The sequence below is a fragment of the Euprymna scolopes genome, chromosome 30 (genome assembly GCF_053919585.1).
Source record: "Euprymna scolopes isolate OS-2025 chromosome 30, ASM5391958v1, whole genome shotgun sequence".
Classification (NCBI taxonomy): Eukaryota; Metazoa; Mollusca; class Cephalopoda; order Sepiida; family Sepiolidae; genus Euprymna; species Euprymna scolopes.
The window spans coordinates 10,908,291-10,933,929 of NC_136511.1; the positions used below are offsets into that span (position 1 = coordinate 10,908,291).

Consider the following 25,639-nt stretch of genomic DNA (forward strand, 5'->3'; position numbering starts at 1 on the left):
AAAATAAAAAAATAAAAATAAATAAACCGCATCATAGCCCCCCCCGCCTCCAAACATAAGCGAACACCCAACAGCTCGACATACTTACCAAGAAATCACCTCACCAACGAGACGCTAAAAACTTTAACACTAAACCTCGAATTTTAAAGTAACCCCCCTCCTCCCGCCCCCACTTATTCCCCTTCCCCTAATGTATCCCTATGCCCCCAGCCACACCAGAAATGAACTTCCCAGACCCTCCCCCCCACAAGTTCCTTAAACCCCAAAACTAAAAGATTATCGACATACCAAACGCCCCTACCTTCCTTCCTTGTTCCCTTCCTCTCTTCCTCTTCCGCCCTCCTCGCAACCTCCCCCCGACCTCATTCACTCTTCCACTCTTTCATCCCAAAATAGCGAACATTTCTGTAAAAGTCTGAAGACGCTACAGACGGCAAAAAAAAAAAATGCGCGTGTAGCCGAAACAACAATGTAACTTAACAGAAAGATACGGTAATAAAAAATAAAACGTATATATATATATATATATATATATATATATATATATATATATATATATATATATATATATATATATATATAATAGTCTCGGGAAGTAAATGTCATACTGCTTCTGCATTTATAAGGCATACTCATGTTGACACACCAGTTCTAACCAGATAACCGAATTTAAGCAACAATGAGATTGGCCAGTACCAGAAGATTAGGTGAGACGTAGAAATATCCAGGATAGTATCTATAGGAGAGTTTAATTCACTGAGAGAAATTGGCTTCGAAAGGTCAAACCTGTTTGCTGCTATCAGAATTTGTTAAACAATGACAATATTTCAGTGTCTTCGTTTTTTTAATGTATGCATGTTTTTCTTTCTCTCTCCTTTTCTCTTTTTCCCTCACTAACTTTCTCTTTTATTGAGAAAAGAATTATGATTTTAAATAAAAAATAGTTTTGCTGTTAGTGGTAACTGAAATAGATGCGTGACGTTTGGGCCGTGATCTCAGTGGCGACAGACAATGGTCTACAATGACTGGACTTAAAATGCTCCGAAATAAATATCTATTTTTCTAAGAAAAATGTCTTCTATTTTATACAAGCGTTCAATTTCAGCACAGCGGTCCCTATCAACAACAACAATGAAAATCCTGGCTGTAATAGCGCCGACCGAAGGCCCGAAGAAGAGACCCACATCAGAAACAACCGACGTAAGATCAGCCCTATTATACTCTTGATATAACGAACGTTTGTATCGTATCAACTCCTTCGTCTAAAGGGGATATGCTTATCGTTTATTCTTCCGTTGAGTACCTATTTACAATGCCTCCCCACGGGATAGAGTTAGGCATCAGGGTCATTTTTTTATGTGGAGAAAAGGAACAAAAATAAAAATTGTTTCAGTCGTGAAGGATTTCTCCTTCACTGACAGAGAACAAGAAATAACAATTGTAGAATCCGAAGAATAGATACTATACTTTGATCTCGAGTTAATTAAGACTTGTTCCAGAGACGTCGTTACCACACGGATAAAAAACCCAAACAAACCGAGTAAGTATCTCCCAGCAAATAATCGTGTTACAAAATTGTTTAAACAGAAAACCTAAACCTAAACGTAGATTCAATGAACAAATTTTCTTTCTTAGAACTGCACACCTGTGGAACTCTCTTCAGTTTTCCTGCTTTCTAGATGATTACAATATGGTCGTCTTCAAGTCCAAAGTAAACAAGTTCTTGATGAAGCGTCACCTTAAATAATCCAATTTACAAAATTCCACAACTTGCTATTACTACAACATTGTCTCTATTGACTGCTGTACACTCGTTAACGCTTATCCTCGAGTGGCATCCCGGCCTTGATAAGTGATGACTACATTGTAAAAAAAAAAATATTTGTTAAGTATTGTTTTAACTCAAGAAATGAATCCTGATTTTTAGTACAGCTTCTACTCTTCCTGAAGTGACTTTTTATCTTTTCAGATCAAAGGCATTATCCAAATTTTAGAATAATATCTTTATTGTCACGTGTAAGTAGTGCACTATCTCCCGGGGGTTAAATTCCTCAAAGGCACTGCTATAAGCAACTTCGTGTAACAAGCACCTGTTAAACACGTATATTGATATACTCAATAAGTGTAGTATCTGTTCTTCAGATGCTGCACTTCAATTTCTTGTTCTCATGTCAGTGAAGGAGAAATCCTCCACGACTGAGGCAATTTTTATTTTTGTTCCTTTTCTCCACATTAAAAAAAACGACCCTGGTGTCTAACTCTGTCCCGTGGGGAGACATTGTAAATAGGAACTCAATACGATGGTGTAAATAAAGAAGAAGAAGAAGAAGAAGAAGAAGAAGAAGTAGTAGTAGTAGTAGTAGTAGCAGTAGTAGTATGAGCGGGGGTAAGATGATTACGTATATAAGTAAAATGGAAACGGACGAAGGAGTTTTATGTATCGACTACCGATGCCAAAAGTACATAGACCATCCTTAATTTTCATCAACCCCCGTTCTTCCAACGTGATTTTGCATATCGAAAGCATTATTCAAATTTCATTAAAACAAAGATATTAAATTTATGAAGCATATTTAAAAAGTAAAGACAAATAATGGCCTAAATTCGATTTCGTTTTAGAAAGTAAAGAATAACCAAAGAAGGGTTTTAATGCAATCTTTAGTTACCTGTCCAAGTTTTGTTTTACGAGCATTCGCGGTTGGCATGGAAAAGTTACTTTTCTTAAAAAAATAAAATAAAGAAGAACAAAAATAAAAACAAAATAAAAAAATAAAACAATATGAAAACTAAAACAAAAAGAAGTCATGCTCTTAATAATTCATCACATTAATTGAAATAACATTTTCTCAATAGTAATTTATTCGTCACTTAACAAGCTCATATAAAGGAAATATGATAATTTATTCCATACTAACCGTCCCGACCCGTCGTTGCCCGGAAATCTTTACTTTAATGTTTTTTTTTTCGCACAAATCTTTTAAACTATGCCACTTAGAAAAGCATTTAAAAAATAGAATTTTCAAATTAAAATTTAATTATGGTTGTATCATTTTGTAATTTAATTATCAATTTAACCAAATATGGTTGCATATTCATTAGATTCGGGCGAAACAAAATTAAACTGCGAACCTATATTCCCTCAATATTAGTTTAAATGTCAAACATATATAGATAAGACCTAAGGAGAATACAATTCATTACACAGTCGTTACTTTGACCCGATGTTGCCTGGGAATCTTTACATCCACGGCTGTTTCGGTTAAATCTTTATAACTATGTAAAATCCTTTTTAAATATGATTTTCAAATATAAATGTATAAGCCTTTTTTCTTCGTTAAGAATGTGAAAAAGTTATAGCCCGTTGAATTAGAGTGAATTCTTTATACAAAATTGATAGTTTAATATGGTTAAATTTATGCTTACTTTTTGCATTAAATTATAATCTTTATTTATCACTGTGCATCACATGCATACTATAATACTTAGTTCGCTGCACCTTATCATAATAAAAGCCCATACAAAATTTCAGCCAGATTGACCGAATAGTTTCGAACAAATACACAGATTAAAAGAAATATAAAAAGTTGTGTAGAAACTTACACACATATTAATATATATTACAATACAAATTGCAGAACGTAAACTTTTAGATATTATACTATAGAATTAAGCATAACTCGTTTTAATATTGATATAGTTAGGGTAGGTGAATAAAAAATTTGGCATTAATTTATTTAGATACTATTAAAACATAAGTTATGGCAAGAGGCGTTGCTTGCATGAAATACGGAATGTCCGAGAAAGTATAGCCGCCATCTTTATAAATACTTTCATAATATTCTAGTCTAAACAATAATGCTTATTACCTTGAGTTATAATTCTTCTTGAGCTAGTCTCTTACTAGATTTATTTAGAGGGCGACCATAAATTGACATAACGTAGAGTTTTTAATGGTTTTTGCTATGTCTTTTACGTATTTACTTTATTTTTATTTATTTTTTTTACATAATTTAAATAAAAATATATAAGTTCGTTATCAGTAATATCGATACTTATTTCATTTGGTTGAAATAGGATTAACCCCCAAGTGAAATTTTTTTTTTTTTTTTTACACAGTGATCACCACTTATCAAGGCCCGGAAGCCACTCAGGGATAAGGGTTATTGCAAGTACATTAAGTTAGTGAGGAGATTTGCTGAAGTGTTTACTTAAGGGGGCGGTTCATTAGAAATTTGTTAACATTGGACTTGAAGACATCCAAATTGTAGTCCGGAGGGAAGCAGGCAGACGGAACAGAGTTCCACAGGCGTGCAGTTCTAAGAAAGAAGCTTTGTTCATGGAATCCACGTTTTGATTTAGGCAGAGATATAGAGTGGGGGAAATTTTTCACAGTGGATTCAGCTAGACGGGTGTTTCTCGTGAGAGATTGGCGAGGGGGGACCAGAGATTGGAGTTCAGACGAGCATCTGCCATGGAAATAACGATAAAACAAGGACAGGCTCGCAACGTCTCTTCTGTGGGAGAGAGGTTGCAGGGTAGAGAAAAGGGCATCCCCCACTAAGCCACGAAGTCTATTTTATACTCTGTCAAGGCAGGATAGGCTGTTTTTAGCAGCTCCTGCCCAGATATGGCAACAGTATTCCATCCTTGGACGTACTTGGCTTTTATATAGATAGAGAATTGCATCAGTAGTGAGATATCTTCTGGAGCGGTAGAAGGATCCCACCATCTTTCCAGCGACCTTGGCAACAGACTTGATGTATGTGTTCCATTTCAGATCAGGAGTAAAGGTCAAACCCAGAAGCTTGTCAAAACACGGGGCCTCACCCAGACGAGAGCCATCCATCACAATTGATGCCAGCTGGGGATCAGAGCGTTGATGATGTAAGGATAGGAGTTTGGTTTTGGATGCATTAAAGGTAACCAGCCACGTCTTCCCCCACTGAACCACGCGCTCGAGATCAGAGGAGAGAGAATCAGAGAGAACTTTGTCATTTACAGCCTTTGATGTGTTGCCGTAGATGGTTGTGTCATCAGCATAGATGTCAACGAATGATTTAAGTATGTGTTTAGGGAGGTCATTGATGTAGATCAGGAAGAGAGTTGGGCCCAGGATTGACCCCTGGGGGACTCCAGCATTTATATTGCAGGCCTCCGATTTTTGTCCATCGACCACTACTCTTATGAGCCTATCGGAGAGAAATGATTTAATGATTGAGAAAACATTTCCCGTTATACCGTAGCTGGAAATCTTGTGAAGTAGACCCTTATGCCATACCTTGTCAAAGGCCTTTGATATGTCAAGAGCAATTGCCCTAGAAAGAAAGCCTTTGTCAAGCGATTCACTTATGCTGTAGGATATAACTGTCAGCACATCTGCGGTAGATCTTGCAGAGCGGAAACCATATTGAGTGTCACTAAGAAGGTTATTCCTGCTGAGGTGGTTGACTATTTCTCTATTTAATATGGATTCCAGCAACTTACTCATAACACACAGGAGACTTATAGGTCTGTATTGAGAGGGAGATGACTTATCACCTGAATTCTTAAATATAGGGCAAACTGAAGAGGTCTTCCAGGGAGTCGGAAAGCACTTCTCCTTAAGGCAGCGCTTAAATAGTTTCCTAAGTATGGGAGCAAGTTCTGGTTGAAGCTTTTTTAACACTATAATTGGGATGCCATCATGGCCAGTTGCTTTACTGGAATCTAGGTTCTTTATTAGCTTGGCGACCTCATGCACGGATATTTGTATGCTACTCAGCTTGTTCTGTGTTATAGGAGGAAATATGGGGAGTTGATGGCCTTCGTCGCATAGGGTAGAATTAGCTACAAAGTTCTTTGCAAATAGTTTGGCCTTATCTGACGCTGACGAGATGACCTCTGGTCCATTGATAATGGTTGGGATAGAACGCACACTTCTGTTCAGGATCTTATTTGTTATTTGCCAAAACTGGTGGGATCCAAGCCGCTGATCAGCTTCCTTGGATTTAACAGACTGGGCATATAGCTCTCTTGCATTTTTTATTACTCTTTTACAGTGGTTGCTGGCAGACCTGAAAGCAGCTTTAGTTTAAGTGCATCTATTACGTTGGTAGCTATGGAAAAAGTGATTTCTGTGCGCGATAGCAGCAGCACATTCTGGGGAGAACCATGGCTGGCTGTTAGGTTTTTGTTGAAATTTTTTGGATGGTATGAATTGGTCTATGCCTACAATTGACCATTCGGTCAGATCTGATACTATAGAGGACACATCCTTTTTAAACATGGAGTGCAGAGGTAAATCAGATATGAATGTATGGAAGCTATCCCAGTCAGCCATAGAGTATCGGTATACAGTACGGTGGAGGGGTACGTCTGGGGGCTTCTTACATTTCGTTTTTATCTTAACTGATATGACGGAGTGGTCGGAGGATCCTAGAGGAGAATGAACGGAACATGAACAAAGCTCAGGGGAAGTTGATAGAAAAAGGTCTAAGAGGCTTGCATATTGACCGGGTGTATCGGGCACACGGGTGGGTTCGCGAACAATCTGAGTGAGGTCATAAGCAATGGCAAAATCATGACAAAACCTTCCCTCATCATCTGTCTTATTTGAATGGGTCAGCCATTCCACGTTATGGACGTTGAAATCACCACACATGTGGATGTTAGCCGAGGGATGTGAAGACAGTATGTGGTCAATTTTCTCAGATATGCTCTTAAAGATAGTAACTCCGCTGTTGTGGGGCCTATAGAGGGCAAATATAAATGCAGTGGTGTTAGCAAGTGCAACCCTAAAGCACATATAGGGTAAATTAGGATCTTCTCTAGAGATATCCCTGCCACACACACGGGAAGCCATCCTTAATGTAGGCACATATTCCATGCCCATGGCGATCTTGGGGGTCAGATTTAGCTGTTAAATTTGAGTATCCGTTAATTATGAACTCGTCTAGGGTAGTGGTCGGTCCTATTCCATTTTCACTTAGAAATAATAATAATTTTGACTATGTAACAGATGATTTTTTTTTTTTTTTGTGTGTGTATGTGTGAGAAAATAAAGTTCGATTTCATTAGAAAGAGTTCTTGAATTAATTGGCATAAAATGTTCGTGGAGTGGGAAAAAACTAATGAAAATGTTCATTTCAAAAATAAGGAAAAAACTACTAATGTGTTGTTAGTAAGACCCCCTGTACTATTCTATGTGGCTAGATCCCCCACTGTTTTCCGGGGAACCGAAAACAAGCAGAGCATCCCTAATGGGGTTTGGGGAAGTCGCCTTAATGGAGGTGGGAGAAAATAAAGCAACGGATGGAGGGGGTAGGAAGGTGACCTCTGAGTAGGGGGATGACCGGGGGCATCAGAAAATAAAGATGAGGAGCAGGGGGGTTGGGCAGACTCAGAGGTTCTCTAATACCAAAAAATAAAATCAGGAACAGGATCTCATTTGTACCACCAGTCAAGAGTTACTTTACTGAACTTATAATGCTAACCTAGGCGGGATGGGTTCCGTAGGACCCAGCACCGTCCATGCCATGCCTAAGGAGGGAACACGTATTGAAACTTGGCTCCTCGACGGATGCACAAATTAGTGCTGTGCACCCACCTCTTGTCAAATTCCACTCTAGGCACTACACTTTGATCTTGGCCAAAAGTCAATGAAAAGCTTAAAAAGCTAAGAATAGCATGTATTAACAACAACCTTTGATCTTAACCAAAAAGGCCAAGCACAAAAGTTTTACAGAAAGACCGACCGACCGACAGACTGACCGACCGACCGACCGACCGACCGACGGCGTAACTTGCACGCGACTAATAAAAAAATAGGTATAAATTCAAATGTAATATTTATGTTTATTTTACGACCAGACAAAGCTGAGCGGTCTGCTCGTCTATTAATGCTGTTGTTTTGCTAGAAGTTGTTAAGCCAGAAATATCTTTCTATTTTAAATCTAAAATGTTTCCTAATTTCCCTTAGTGATAGTTGACTGATCAGTTAACAAGCTCATATAGACGAGAAATAAATAAATAAAAAAGAAATATGGTCATTTTTTCCATACTTGCTGTCCCGATTCGCTGCAGCCCTGGAATCCTAACTTTCATGCATGTTTGACTTAATTCTATGCAAAATTTTAAATGATATTTCCAAATCTATACCAAAATACCGGTTTAGAGTTTTACCAATAAAGGATTCCTGGAAACAAATTGTTATAAAACTAAATTAATTTAGTTAAATTTTTGATCTATTTATAAAATTATAAGATGTAAATAACCCCCAAAACTCGCCCTTCTCTTCTTCCCCCCCCGCGTTCCGCACGTTAAAAGAAATTTCCATGAACCAAAATTCTTTCCAAGACTTCCTGCCAGTGAAACACACTACTGATTCTCTGTAGACTACGATACATTATGTTTCTGAATTTTTGAGATGATCATTGATAATTTGGATTATTTGGATTATTCAAACCACTGTTTTCATCTTGAGTGTTATTTTCGCAATCTCCAACCTTTCACAGGTGTATCTTGTCAAACTCGGGAATCTTTCTATCGAACAGAATATTTCATTTAATCCACGGGGGAGGTATATGCCTTTTCCGTCAATCATGACTGGATGGGAGTCTTAAGCAATTCGCAATTGCATTCTGAGAATTGCCTGCATTGATGGTTGAACGTTCAACACAGAGAAGAGTGTCAATTAGAACTGAATTGTTACTTAGTACTTTATCGTTACGCCCGAGTCCTTAAGATTTCTACAACATGGCTGACGGAATAAGAACAAGCGATGTCCGTGGGTTAAACAAAGTGTTCCGTTCGAAATTCCGTACGTAAGTCCAATAAGATACACATGACGAACATTGGAGGTTACATCGGCTGAAACGTTGTGAGAATAACACACAAGAAGAGTAGTCCGAATAATTCAAATATTAAAGACTATAACATAAGAAAAGCCTTCAATAAGTTTCCAGAATTTTTTCGTATAGCCACTTTTATTGATAGTACACACTTGAAATTCTAGTCCCCTGCGAAGTAATCTCCTCCGACTGCAATGCACTTATTGTGCCGTTTCAACAACTTGCAGAAGGCCCCATTTAAGTCCTCTTGTGTGAGCATGTCAATGACCCTCGTAACAGCCTCTTTCAACTCCTGAATTGTCTCATAATAACAGCTTCTAAGGTTTTTCTTCGGCTTAGGGAATAACCAAAAATCACAGGAAGCAAGAGTTAGACTATAGGGAGGGCGAGGAACTGTCTTGATGCCCATCTTCGTTAAATAGTCTGTGACCAGGATGGAGTTGTAGACTGGTGCATTCGCGCAAATCGACCATATCTTCAGGTCTTTGCGAATAATTGTGTGTACAGTTCTCACACTGACATCAAACTGTGCACTTATTGTCTCTATTGTCTTTATCCATGAAATTCTTTATTTGGCCAATCAGCTCTGGTGTTCTGACTTCCTTACTTCTCCCACATCTCTCATCATTCCTCACATACACCCTGCCTTACTTGAATCTCTAAAAAACTGATGCTCAATTCATGCAAGATGGTCCAAAATCAGTCTAAAGCATTCCATAGGTTTCTATAGCATTTTTCCAAGTTTAGAATAGAATTGTATTGCATATCGTTCTTCTAAAGTGTCTTTGCGTCCAGATTACATTTTTGAAATTCACCCGCTGTGACAATCAGACTTTAGTAGAGTGTATTCCAATTTCTGGTGTAGCTGTTCATTTTGAACCTGAAATCATAAAAATTGATCAGTCTACTCATAAGATGTATAGTCTCAACTCCAATGTAAACAAGTAGTTATCGTAAACCTTCCTATAACTCAGTAATTCATTGTGTTGATTAATTGCGGTTATTGTTCCGTCCAGTTAAACGTTTTTCTTGAGTGGATCTTGGCTTTGATACGTGGAAAATAATATTTAAATAAAATGTGATTATTAATCTAAAGCATAAAATGTTTATACTCTTTTATTTAAATGTTTCCAAATTTCTTTCAAACGTGAAATGCCCGCGGAACGTTGTATACTCTTATCGTCGCGGGTACATGAACGTTATACACTTATGCATCTTTTGCTGTAATCCGGTCTGTCGGTAACACTCGCGCTGTCAGACTCAGCTGTAGAATAGAGAACTTCGTGGAGGCTGGTTTGTTTTTAAAAGTCTTATTTGAACAGAACAAAAACAGAACGGAAAACTGAAGTGCATATGTACTCAGCAGAGTCAGATAGTTAGAAGGGGTTAGTTAGGAGAGAGATAGTTAGAATATTAGAAGGGGGGCGAGATCACAGTGTAGTATCTGTTCTTCAGATGCTGAACTTCACTTTCTTGTTCTCTGTCAGTGGAGGAGAAGTCTTTCACGACTGAGACAATTTTAATTTTTTTCTCCTCTCCTTTTCTCAACGTTAAAAAACAACCCTGGTGTCTAACTCTGTCCCGTTGGGAGGCATTGTAAATAGGTACTACTACTACTACTACTACTACTACTAAAAAATAATAATAATAATAGATCAAAATAATAAAAATAAAAAATATGAAGAATGTAGAAAAGCAAAATAGTACTATCAGTATAAATATTAGCAATAATTACAATACTGAAATCACCACCACCACAATAATAATAATAATAATAATAATAATAATAATAATAATAATAATAATAATAATAATAGTAATAGTAATAGTAATACTACTACTACTACTCCTAATAATAATGATATTCATAATAAAGTTATAGTTTCAGCATAAAGTTGTTTACGCATAGTTTTTTTAATGAAATATGTGTTAATGTTGTTTCATACCAAACGATAACAATACGAAAATCAACACCATACATGATCAGTAAAACTGTAAATGAGTGCAACTGAAATAGACTATGTTACCTTTTAATTAAGTCGATAGATGAAAGTATAGAAACCCTGTCCATATCAATGATAGTAATACTAAAATTACCCGCACCGCAACATCAAAACCAACAATTTCAATAACAACGTATTCTGCTGACCTGGTTCTTAAAATTGTTACTTGTTACTATAAATACATATAAAAAAGTACGAAGCATGCTATATGTAGATATGATTTTCAACTTCAATTAAATGCTTACGTAAAAAAAATTCGTTTGAATAATTATTTTTATGGGAGAGGGTAAAATACTGCGGTCGAACCCTAGTATGTACGCGTAGGGATAAAATTAATGATTATGTCAGGTTTTTATAAAATTAGTATGTAAAAGTAAGTACCTTTAAAAAAAATAAAGCTGTAAAAAGTTTATAGTACCTTTTTTTTTATTTTATTTCAGTTGACGTTCTCAGAAATCAAGGGGTCCACAACCTAGGGATAACACTTAAAGTCTATATGAGATACATAGACATTCGAATGTTCCATTTAAGTTCTTTATCTCTCAAACACTGAGTTAGTAAAGAAATTGAGAACATAATTTTCCTCTCCCCAATTAACCATTTTCATATGTTGTAGTATATCTTTCATTTTGGTCTTTTGGTCTTACTGGATTCGAGGACAAGAATTTATCTAGTCTGGTGGAGTATCGAGCTTCATGCTATTACTTGAGGTAACATCACTGGGAGAAGGTGCACCGTTCCTCGTAAAAGCTAATATGAATTAGCCATTTTGAGATCTTATTTGGGCAGCAGATACTATGTGATTTTGAATATTTGGTCAGGGTTTACTTCTAGGGAAAAATATCCTCATGCCAGGTTGTTCTGACAAATCCCTGTACAGAGAGACCTTAGGCACTCGAGGACAGTGTTTAGTAGGCATTCATATAAGTTACATGGACAAAGTTTTCTAAGAACTGTCCATCTGAAGAACTCTTTTTCGCTAGACTGCTTTCCAGCTAACTACAATAATCAAATTCTGCCCAATTTCAACCATTAACCATCCCTACCCTATTGTCTCAATGGCCATCGTACACATATCAACCGTTATAAAACAACTTTTAAGTAAAATTCGACTTCATAAACATCGTCTCATTCTATGGTGATACACATATTCTAAAGATATTCTACTCATTCGATGCTTTAGTGTGAACGATCTAAGTACGGCACAATCATGTGTAAACACCGGTTCTTCCAGATCACTGAAGTTAAGCAACGTTGAGCCTGGCCAGTATCAGATGAGTGGCCATTTGGGAAGGCTAGGCGCTGTATGTATCTTCCGGGAAGGTTGGGCGTGGGGTCAGCACCCTCACCCTGTAAAAAGAACAACTCGTTGTAGATGACCTATACCCCTCCAGGGGCTCAAGGGCTATGGATGTTGTGAACGATCTGTCTTTGGCTTCAAAATACTCATCAATTCTCGCTATCACTTCTTTATCGAAGTCAAATTGCTTGTCAATTTAGAATCCTATTTATGTCTGCCAAAAGCCAGTAGCTGTTGAGGGGGGTTAGATCTCGAGAATAGAGTTAGTGTAAACGTGCGATAAACAGGCGTATCACCGCGGAAAAAGAGCAGTTTTTAAATCTTTATTCGTGGCTTAAAAATTATTCCTTTAAACGAACCAATAATACTATATTCTATTCTTTCTTGATGGTTCTTTCTTTCTCAAGGTAATCCACGAAAACATATCTTACATAGTCCAAACTACGGAGGCCAAAACTTTTCCTGCGAATGTTATAATTTTTTGCTGTTTCCGGAGGATTTCAGCTGCTGCTGCTGCCCACTTCGCCAACTCCCGATTTGACTCAGAAGTATTGTGGTGAATGTGTTTCGCCCATTTTCAAATATTGAAGCAAAATGTTTGCTCCTTATTCCTTACGCCGCTGATCTGGCGTAATGGATAAAATTCAGTTTACGTGACACTTTTCTGAGAGTTGAAGGTTCAATGCTCAGTGCGAGTGATATTAAGAATAAAATTTCAAATGATTGAGGACTTTTACCTAATCATGGCCGACAGAACGAGAACATTCTACCCGGTGGATTAATTAAAGGGTTCTAGATTCTGTGTGGATTTCTAAATTCGATAATATACACCTAAAGAAAATCGGAGGTGACATCATTATAATTTATTTATTGCGCCGCAGACCTAGCGTAATGGATAAAGTACTAAGTTGCATTACATAGTGACACTCTTCTGATGGTTAAGTGTTCAATTCTCAGTGCGGACGATACTTGCTAATTATTTAATTACGCGAAATATTTAATTAATATTCCAAAAACTACTGTAAGAATTACATATAAATGTACACCATGCGCAAATATTTAAAGATAATGAAAACCGGAAAATGACTAGATTCGATATTCGGAAAAGAAAAAAAGAAGTTCATACCTTACAAAAGGAAACAAGCAATAATAGCTAAAAATGCATTCCTGAAACGATAGAATCTTAGTCATTTATTTCCGTTTTTTCGTTTGATTTGTCTAGTTATAATATTTAACAGGTCAGTAATTATTTGTCAGTTTAAATCCAGAATATTCCGTGTAGCAGCATAAATGAACGTTTATAAAATGCATAATACTTATGAATGTCTATAATGCACAATTGAATGTTAAGAATATTAATGAATGTTTACAACTCACCAGTGAATGCTTATGATGTTTATTCATGTTTTCATGGAGGAAAAGAAACAGTTATAATATTTATGAATACTTATAATGAATGTTTATAATCTTCATGCTTTATGTACTAATAAAATGTTATAATCCTTATGAACGTTTGTATTGTTTATGAAGGTTTATAGTGTATAAATGAATAATTATAATGTTTTTAAATGCTTGCCATGCGCAAATCAATGTTTACGAATGTTTTATAACTCGTAAATGAAGTTTAATATACACATGGATGTTTACGAATGTTAGGGATGAACAATGATACTTTTATACATTGTGATAATTATTTATGACAAAGAATCAAAATACGAATTTTCCCGTTTAATTATCGAATGTGATGAATAAACATAGTACAGTTCGAAATAAATACTACTACTACTACTACTACTACTACTACTACTACTACTACTACTACTACTACTACTACTACTACTACTAATAATAATAATAATAATAATAAAAAAACGTGACGTTTACTTACTTTTCTTTAATGGAGTTAATAGAAAGCTGCATCCGGTCTCGGACTGCCATGAAGAAGACCTCTTCTCGTGTGGACAGAAAATATTCCAACATAGAATGCTGTTAAAACATACAAAATAATAAGCAAATATAAGATCCAAACTCATAGGTGAACGATTATTGACAATGTTGGTATTATTGAAAACACAGTTTGCTGTTACAAACAATTGATGCAGGGGGTGAAGGTTGTTACATTACTGTAAAAATAAAAAAATAATAAGCCTAGCCACACTGAGGAGCTAAATATGTGAATATATATATTGGGATTATTGTCTTTCTATGTATGTATAACGGTATTAATATTTTTCTATTGTGCATTATTTATTCATCAGTATCTGTATTTTTTTTCTTAAATATCTGTTTTTGTATTTCTGTATATCTCTTTCTCTTTCTTTCTTCCCCCCTCTCTTTCTCTCTTTGTCTCTCTCTCTGTCTGTCTCTCTCTCTCTCTCTCTCTCTATATATATATATATATACAGGGAAAGAGAGAGAGGGAGAGAAAGATGTATATGTATATATAACGTGCGTATATGTACGTTTTCATCAATTCATTAATATACATACACTCACACTATATATATATATATATATATATATATATATATATATATATATATATATTCAAAAATTTATTCAAAAGTAATGGACTAATGAATTCAACGAGGTTGTTAGATAGTGCTCAATAAAAAGAGCTGATAATACTTGTTTATTGCTATATAAACATGCTCACATCCCGCTGCTACAAATAGCCACTTGTTTTAATCAAACAACAGATATCATCAGGCAGCGACTTGACTATTCAAAAGTTCAATGAATCAAATAGGTACTAATATCTACCACGGTCGTTCTAAGATAAAGGGTATTAGCTGTCTAGACATATTTAAAAGCATTGATACAGCGAAACTCCTTGTCTGTGGAGGACTGTCTCTCTCTCTCTCTCTCTCTCTCTCTCTATATATATATATATATATATATATATATATATATATATATATATAGTCCTCCACAGACAAGGAGTTTCGCTGTATCAATGCTTTTAAATATGTCTAGACAGCTAATACCCTTTATCTTAGAACGACCGTGGTAGATATTAGTACCTATTTACTATGCCTCCCCACAGGACAGAATTAGACACCAGGGTCGTTTTTTAACGTGGAGAAAAGGTGCGAAAATAAAAAAAATTGTCTCAGTCGTGAAGGACTGTTCCTCCACCGAAAGAGAACAAGAAATGGAAGCGCAGCATCTGAAGAACAGATGCTACACTTTGATCTTGACCAAAAGGCCAACGCCAAAAGGCCAAGGACCGTGGTAGATATTAGTAGTTGTAGATTCTCTCTTTATCTCTCCCTCACTCTCTCTCTCTCTCTCTCACACACACACACACACACACACACACACACACACACACACACACACATACACACACACACACACATATATATATTATATATAAAGTTTGTGTGTGTGTATTCTGTCTCTTATTTGAATAAAATATAATCTAAATCGCTTGCCCGTATTTCAAAATGAAGTTAATAAAGCAGAACGGTATGTAACGCTATACATACGATTCCGTGAGCGAGGAGGAACAGCAAAGAGATTGTGTCCCATACATAAATAAATATAAACAAAGAAATAAAAAAACATACAAACAAAAGAAAATAAAAGAAAGGAAAAACAAGAATATTAGAAGAAAGTAGAAGTGAGAGGATGGTGGAGGCGGAGTAGGATGAAGAATGTAATTGAGGATGAAATGTCGGGCGACATCAAAGCGACTTAAGAATGCAGTGTATATCTGGTTGTACCACCCTGTGCAAGAGAAAACAGTCGACAATAAAGGACAGTTGAATTCTGTCAAAGAAGACACAGGAAATGAGACCGGAAGTGCGAAAGAATAGCAAATAATTGGGATAATTAAACACGTGTTCCGGTACAAAATGAAAAACGATAGGTGTACGTGCTAATTGACTTGTCTCCTCCACAAAATTAGAAAAAAAAAATGGGAATGTGTGGAAAATCTCTATTCCTTAAAAGAGACACCTTGTATTCGGACAAAAATAATAATTGTCTTAGGCAAGAAAACTTCTCATCAAACTGAGCATAGAACAGGTACTACGCTTTAAATCCTAGTTTAAAGATCAGATACTCTATAAAATATTTTCAATCTTTCTCTGTCCATCTATTTATCAATCAATTTATCTATTTATCAATTACGTATCAATACAGTACATTTGCAAATAAAACATTTTTTGGCGACACACAGTTTAGGAAAAAAATATTTTAACAGCATGGATAGGTTAGCCTAATTAATCTAGAGCAAAAAAGAAAAAAATATCCAATATTCTGGACATTTTTTGTTCTTTTATTTAAAGAAGGTGGTATTTGATCAGCGCTGCTAGAGAACCATAATATAATATACGGTTTTGCTTTTGAATGCCCGAAACAGTGTTTCAAGGTAAAACAACTGATGATCCCTGAAACCTTAAGATTATTGTGAATTTGAGGAAGCATGTTGATCCAGCGATTGCTAATAATCAATATCACATTGATATAGCTTCTACTAATTATGTTTAAAATAATTCTCGTAATGAAATTATCAATCCTAGCCGGATAGGTATTTCTCGAAAACTGATAAATACATACGATTAAGATCTACACTTGTGAAATTAACAGGAAATAGTAATCATAACCAAGGCTTGTTTATAACGAGTAAAATCTTTGCTTGGATGGATGCATAACGCATATATCGGCAAGTTGAAATGCAAAATCCACATTTCATCTTGCCGATATATTTCTATTAGTTTTACGCATGCGCATATTCGATCATAGCTAGAACTGGTTTAGATTTAAATCCTTTTTTATCAATCTGTCGGGTTAGCTTAAAGGTAGGGAATGCAGCTGGAGCGCTAAATGTTTTGGTTTCGAGTCTAGCAAAAGGTATCCAAGTCATTAAAAAGATTTTTTGAAATCAGTACTATATATATATATATATATATATATATATATATATATATATATATATATATATATATATATCCGCTTATCTTGGCATTGTTTCCAGTCGTCCTGGAATTCTCCTTGCCAAACAGTTCCGATTCAGGAGAGGTGATGTTGGAGATTGCGCAACCCTTGCCTCACAATTACATGCGCAGCTGGCCCTACTAGGGGTATCCTTTATCTTTTGAGATTGAAGAGACGCATCGGCATATATATATATATATATATATATATATATATATATATATATATATATATATATATAAAGACAACCAGAAACGTTGTGGAATTTCTCTGAGTTCCTGGGAGAGTGCAGCAGGGGATCGCAGAAAATGGAGGAAGATGTGTTTCTTGGGGACCAAAGAGTTTGAACATAACCGCCTTTGTCATAGGGACACCCTTCGTGCAAATATGAAGGCAAAACACAAGAAACATCCACCCAGAAATGAATATGTATGCCATTGTGGTTTCAGAGCACGCAGCAAAGCAGGGTTATATATATATATATATATATATATATATATATATATATATATATATATATATATATATATATATATATATATATGTGGTGGATTCTCTCATCGAAGACGATGAATGGGGGTTCAGTATGCAATCTTCAGCAGCTCCCAAGCTCTGTGACACCACATGCATAATTGCAATCCTGTAGACGTCCAGCACACTCCTCTACAGATGGTGAACTTTCATATGCTCGTAGGTCAAAGATGCCTTCTCGAATGAACAGATAACCCTGCTTTGCTGCGTGCTCTGAAACCACAATGGCATACATATTCATGAAGCGTAATATGAAATCGGATAAAAAAAAGACAAAAAGACAATGAAAGGAAAAACGAACGACCGCCAGAATACAGGATATAATATATATATATATATATATATATATATATATATATATATATATATATATATGTATATATATATATATATATATATATTATATCCTGTATTCTGGCGGTCGTTCGTTTTTCCTTTCATTGTCTTTTTGTCTTTTTTTTTATCCGATTTCATATTACGCTTCATTTTTCCCCTTCTTATTTCCTCATTTCACCCTTTATTCTCATTTATAATGAACTCTGAATTAACTACATTGGACTAAGATAATCTGCAAAGGATGTTATTAACGACATGATAATTCCACATAAGAGGGTCGTTCCAAAAGTGAACCCTCCTATTTTTTACCAAATATTTGAAGAGCTACGAAAACGGGAGTTGTACTCTTGAAACGAGCGATCTTTTTGTGCTGCAGAATTTACTTTTCTACATAGTCACCTCAATTCTCAATTCATTTTTCCAGCGATGAACAATTAATGTGCAAGAGCGTCCGGAGCGGTCATTGACAGACAAGTATCGTTTTAAAATTAAAGGTTCCTATTTTTAAGTCAAAAAGTTGAAGTGGTACGATTATAACGAGCGACCTTTTATGCCACAGAACTTATTAGTCGTAATAGTCACTACCGTTTTCATTTTAGCCAGGAATTCAATGACGCATAACTTCTCATGCATCTCACAGATAGGGCTTGTTTCTTAGAGTTTCACACCATGAATATCTGCAGCAGAGAGCTGAAACTTTCAGGTCATGAATGCGTAAGTCCAGTTATACTACCAATACAATTTACAATCTCCTGTGATCCATTTTAGCGAAATAAAAATAGGAGGCATTACTTTAGAACGCTCCTCATATATATATATATATATATATATATATATATATATATATATATATATATATATTCTTCATGCACGTTTGACTTTTACATATTTCCTGAATTCTATTGGACTCCAATATCCTTCACTGAAATATACAATATTTAATATCGACCACACGAATCTCATGACTTCGATAATTAAAACACCAACGGCGAGGAAGACCGCACGGATCTTATTTTACTTAATGGCGTGGCAGCATAACACGAGGGGAGAAAATTAAAACTAAAAACAGAAACTCTTTCTATCTTGAAGAAGGCGGTATAAAGCCGAAAAGGTGATTTATAAACAAATAAATGTTTTCTATATATATATATATATATATATATATATATATATATATATATATATATATATATATATATATATATAATTATTTACTATAATAATTATTAAATACCTATAGACACTAGTGTTTCATCCTTTCGGGAATCGTCAATACAGGGTGTCGCGATTAACACCAGTCGATAGATTCGAACTCGGCAACAGAAGCCATCTCATTGAACCGCGAGAAATACAGTTGAAATTTAGACATTTAAATTTAAATGCTTTTTAATGTCTGTCAGAGTGAGCTAATCATTATATAATGATCTTCATATAAGAGCTAAATCGACCGACGTTTTTTATTTCAACAGAAAGTGCTCAACGATACGAAACGAGTTTCTTAAAGAGGCTAGCATAATTATTTACTATAATAATTATTAAATACCTACATACACTAGTCACTTGCATATATATATATATATATATATATATATATATATATATATATGAAGAATAAAACATGTATAAATACATTTGAAGCCAAAACTGCAACGCGAAATTTTTTATAAAATAAACGGGTTTTACAAAAAAATTCGCGTTGCAGTTTTGGCTTCAAATGTATTTATACATGTTTTATTCTTCTAAACACCCGTTTATTTTACAAAAAAATTTCGCGTTGCAGTTTTGGCTTCAAATGTATTTATACATGTTTTATTCTTCAAATTTCCCTCAGCGCTTCTAACGGATATAAACAAAAAAACTACCCAGATTATATATATATATATATATATATATATATATATATATATATATATATATATATATATATATATATTATTTTTTAAAACAGTCATTTACGTACATGCTACCTCTCGTCAGCGTAGCTTGACTGTTTCTAGGTATCGAACTCCGGACTATGTGTATCACAGTCCGGCGCGTTAACCATTCCGCCACGAACTCCTAGACGACTTCACTGTTTATTTGATCGCTTATAAATTTAGATTTTTGCTGTTTTTGTTGTTGCTCTTTCGTAGTGTCACAAAATCCTTGACTCTATAGGGAGTATTGTATATATATATATATATATATATATATATATATATATATATATATATATATATATATAATACTCCCTATTGAGTAGATGATTTTGTGACACTACGAAAAAAAAATCCATCTTAGACGTTTATCTTTTAAGAGATTACTTCAACACTCAATTATCGTAAAACTCTCGATAATACCCAATTTGTTCCGCTTGTATAACAAACGCGCCATTGGTCACGACTTAGTTACTTTGGGATAATTTCTTCTTCACTTTTCTTTTGCTTGAAATGCCTCGACAAACTTGCAATACAAAGAAGCTCACACTATCTAATGAGCACCGCCATCTTTTCTTGGTAACAAAAACTAATTGAGCGGAAAAGTAAGGCAGAACGAACATACGATTACATTTGCATCCGGAAATTTTTCATAGGATCTATTCCAACTCTATATTTTATGAGGTTTGGGTCTTTTTTCTGATCAGTGTTTGCTTTTCTCAGTATCAGCTTAAGATTAAAATTAGGTGTGAGAGAAAAGGATTACATCCCAGAAAATTCAATGAAAGGAACTCAAGTATGAGTATGTGATCCTTATCTGCACACAGTGCATGTCAGATCCAAGCCAAATTCAGGTAGTCTTATAGCAAGTACAACGAATGAGCCGTCTCCCAACATTGTATTTAATATTTTTTTTGGTTATAGATTTTCTCTCAAATGCTGTACTTTTAGTTGACTCTCGTTTCCACAATTTTTTCGTGTACCTTCAACAAATATCATCAACTCACAAACTACACCAATATTTCATTTCCTCATATTTAAATCCCACTATAATTTAGAGATCGACTAGTTTGTCTTTTGTTCTAAATAAACCAGAAAACAGGAAGGATCGGCATTTTAGAAGAAAGTTGGAAAGATTTTACTTACCTTTTTTTTTGTCCACCCGACTTTATTCCAATGTATTTGTGTCTATCTATCTATCTATCTATCTATCTATCTATCTATCTATCCTTTTTTACATGGAAGTTGCCACTTATTAAGGCCCGAAAGCCAACGAGGATAAGGGTTAATGAGTGTACGGTAGTCACTGAAGCCGTATTAATAGTTAGTGGTGAAAACGGAGTGAAATTAGATTATTTAGGGGTGACTCAACAAGAACTTGTTTACATTGGACTTGAAGACGACCATATTGTTGTCAGCTGGAAAGCAGGTCAGCGGAACAGAATTTCACAGGCGGGCAATTCGAGGAAAGAAATTTTGTTCCTGGAATATCTATCCATCCCCCCCCTCTCTCTCTTTATATATATATATATATATATATATATATATATATATATATATATATATATATATATATATATATATATATAGTAGCACTTCAGCCCAGCCTTGCTCTGGCCCTATGTACTGTTCATAACTTTATGTGCATATATATATATATATATATATATATATATATATATATATATATATATATATATATATATATATATATATATATCAAAAAGATTGACTCATGTCCAGGTAACCTTTATCTAAAATGTCAAGTGCTTAGACCCCAAATTGGCGGATGAGTTTGGTAGAGTCTTCAAAGGTAAACTTTTTAAACTCTGACCTCTTGGAACACAAATTTTCGCTCCAAAACTGATTAAAAAGCTTGCTGCATGTCTGAATACCCTTTATGTAAAATTTCAAATGTTTAGACCCAAAATTGGCTGAATAGTTCGCTATAGACCGTAAAAATCAAATATTTTAAACTTTGACCCTCTTGGCTATAATTTATTATATAAAAAACTATATGTTTGTCTATCTGTCTGTCTCCATATTTTCAAACTCTATCTCCGCCGAAACTAAAAGTCGCAGAGCAGCGATAGGGCCTCAAAATGATTGGATTTTTTTTACGGACCGTTCTTTTCTGGGACTTAACCGGTGAAAATAGGTCAAAATTGGGACAAAATTGAAAAAAATCATTATACATTTTGTACATTCATCTTAGTTTATTTTTCATTTTTACTCAGTTCTTATGCGTGTCACGTTGACACAGTGGTAACATCACCGGATTTGAATGCTACAGTTTTAGTTTCGATTCTAGCTGATGGCACTCAAATACCTTTTTTATTTTTGAAATCACGACTCCATAAGAATATATACGAAATTTTGAAAAATTTTAAATATCATATTTAAACGTATTTTACGCCCTAGTAAAGCCGGCTAACCCCCCTCCACTAGTAAGATATATTAACTTTGACGAGCACAATTGTCCGAAGACAATAAATATACAAAATTTCACAACGAAAGTGTTGATTAACTGGACGCACGCCCACAAAATGACAGTATTGGTTAATTATTGTGTTATTAATTAAGCATTAAAAGGTGTGGCCTACAAATTCATTTTAAAGCATTTTTGTTAATATTTAAATATAAATAATTATACAGAAAATCAAAGCAAAGGCAAAACAAATCTTTGTAAATATTCGAAAAAAGTAAAAGAAAATTTTGTGAATAAAACACATTTGTTATACGCATGTGTAATGTAAGGCGAACCACCGGAAACAGAACGTCGCAATCTTAGCTACAGAAAACAGATGAATAAATGCTAAAACAGAGATAGTGGCAACGTAAACCGTGAACCACCTACCAGTCTTTAAATTCAACGAATACAATAAGCAGCCTAGATCGTCTATTATGATCTGCGTTGATTAGACACTGGCCGATGATAATAAATATGAATTCAGTATATTAAAGTAGCTAAAATAATCCACAAAAGTTAATTTTTCTTTTCAAAGATAATTTTTAAACGTTGAAGAACAGATAATAAACTTTGTTGCAATTTGAACATTATAGTTGGTTGGTTGGTTGTTTTTGTTTTACGGCATATCAACCTTTTTCAGGTTATTTAATGCCGAATCCAAAGATTTTGAAGAAAATTTTTTTAATAGAATATATTTCTTGTTTTCAAGTCGGTTTCTATTTAACTCATAGTTTTGCACCGATTTTCCCTGACTAAAACCCAAATATAAAGTTTGGCATGGGTTCAAATACCCTATATCTGAAGTTTTTTGTCTACAGACATAAAACTGACAGAGGAGTTTGGTAGACATTTTTTAAACAAATATATATATAAGAATAAAATACGTATTAAACACGTTTGAAGCCAAAACTGCCACGCAAAATTTTTTATAAAATAAACGAGTGTTTATTTTTTAAGAAATATATTTCGGAGTAAGACTCCTTTGTCAATTTTTTTTCTCTTTTTCTTCGACATTGGCTTCAAACGTATTTAATACGTATTTTATTCTTCAAATTTCACTCAGCGCTTCTAACGGATATAAACAAAAAAAAACTACCCAGATTTTCAAAATGCGTGACTAGGCGTCACCTATCCGGCTTCATAAACACCCCGCAATTAACAACATCACGTGGACTCTTCGTCGAACTATCTTCCACTCGACATCATGTCGAAGAACAAGAGAGAAAAAAAAGATTGACAAAGTAGTCTTACTCCGAAATATATTTCTTAAAAAATAAATACTCGTTTATCTTATAAAAAATTTCGCGTGGCAGTTTTGGCTTCAAACGTATTTAATACGTATTTTATTCTTCAAATTTCACTCAGCGCTTCTAACGGACATAAACAACAACAACAACAACAACAAAAACTGCTCAAATATATATACGTATACATACATATATATATAGAAAGAGGTTTGTGTTTACTATAAGCTTTTTACGCAAATATTACGCAAGTATAAATCATGTAGAATATTTGCATGAATGTAATTACACACAATATTCAACTAAAGATGATCATCCAATAAGAAAACCGAAAAAAACTAATAAGGAACTAATTAAAATAAATGTTCAAAAGAATATGCAAATTAGCTAAATCTTTTGCTAGTGAATGCAATTCCACGGCTCATATATAACAAAGTTGTATTTTCTTTTTAAATAAATAGAAAAAAACGTTCAGAAATATAAAATCCTGTATTTACAAAAAGGTCATCAAACAACAATCGCATCAACGCACTAGGAACATATGCAGGAACACTTTTACCCCAAATTTTGACATTACAAACTGCATCTCATTAAGACTGAATTCTTTCTGCCGCGCCGCACGTGCATCCAAAGCTATGATCTTTCTTAGGCCCCGATTTTAGTCCTTAACAAAATATATGACAAAACTCACACTCAAACAATGTAATATGCCCCGAAACTTCTTTACAAATTGATCAAAGTTAAAGTACCACTTATTTCTTATCGAATTAATCTATGTTTCTATGTCTTTTTCCTCTTTTTCTCCTCCCACCCTTTTTTCTAATATTAACGCCTGTGTCGCATGCGTGCATGAATTTTCACGCGCCAGAAACATTCCGTTCCGTATCTTCTTGATTTGTATTATATTTTTGCTGTTATTTAAAATCAACTTTTCTGTCTCAGCGAAATCGGTAACTTTTTGATGATTTATTCCTTTCAATTTGTTTATTTTGTTTTCCCTTTTATCCTTTCATTTCCAGTTTTATTTTATGGTATACCGTGCATTTAATCTTCATCTATATATACACATACACGACTTAGTTAAATAAATAAATAAAATCAAGCAAATCAAAATCAAAATTAACTTAAATTATCTATATAAAAAAAAACTAAAAAAAATTCTCTTCAATAATTACTACTGGTGGCAGTCTCGGATATAAGGCGCTCGAAAGAAAATGGCCGACACAGCATCATTCGGCTACATACTACACAATTTGTCACCAGAGACCAAAAAAAAAAAAAAAAAATGTCCGACAAATCGAGAGAATCGGAAAAAAAATTCAGAAGAGAGAACTGCATCGCATTCAACTAAATATGCCTTGAAAATCACTTGCTGCATAACTTTACGAATATATATATATATATATATATATATATATATATATATATATATATATATATATATATATATATATATATATATATACACACAGTCCGTAAAAAGTGGTCATCCGTACTTTTATAAATAAACATAAATTTATGCAAATTTTATACAATAGTCAATATATTATATTAAAGAAACTTCTATTTCCCACGTATAATGTATATTTTCTTTGTGATAAAAAAAAATACTTTTTAAGTTTTTATTAAAACGGGATATTTGCGTCTGTACAAAAAGTGGCCAATCCAATTTTTGAATACGAAATCGAACGAATACAAGATATTTTCAAATAATTAAGTATAACTATTAATGAGAAAGGTTGGGACTATTTCAATGAGCATGTTTATAAACAATAGCAGAAGATAATGAAGTGAAATGTTGTGTGTCTGTGTGTTACAAAAGGAGAACGCAGATCCTCTTGCACATTTTTATCTATACTTATTATACCGAAGTGTAAACATCGACCGCCATTATACATCATGTCAAAACATTATTCTGATAAAGTTAAAGGTGAAGTCACAGGCATGAAAAAGTCCGGAAAATTACTGAGAAGTCTATCAAAGTTTCTAGACATTCCAGTCTCTACTTGAAAATGATGTCAGCACCAGTCACTTAGGTGGAAACGGATAGCCAAAAAAAGCTGACAA

General features: G+C 34.4%; 1 protein-coding gene across 6 annotated transcripts in view; it reads right to left on the reverse strand.

Moving 5' to 3' along the window:
* The window catches only part of LOC145254652 (inositol 1,4,5-trisphosphate-gated calcium channel ITPR3-like), a 1,190,449-nt gene that overhangs the window by 183,455 nt on the left and 981,355 nt on the right, over nucleotides 1-25,639 (reverse strand). For 3 of the 6 annotated variants that reach the window (XM_080113292.1, XM_080113290.1, XM_080113289.1), the window contains 2 exons: nucleotides 14,020-14,117; nucleotides 2,667-2,720 (listed from right to left, as the gene is read on the reverse strand). In XM_080113292.1, coding sequence (XP_079969418.1) covers nucleotides 2,667-2,720; nucleotides 14,020-14,117 — 152 coding nt within the window. The remainder of the gene's footprint in view (nucleotides 1-2,666; nucleotides 2,721-14,019; nucleotides 14,118-25,639) is intronic. The other 3 variants (XM_080113294.1, XM_080113293.1, XM_080113295.1) reach the window with 1 other exon arrangement.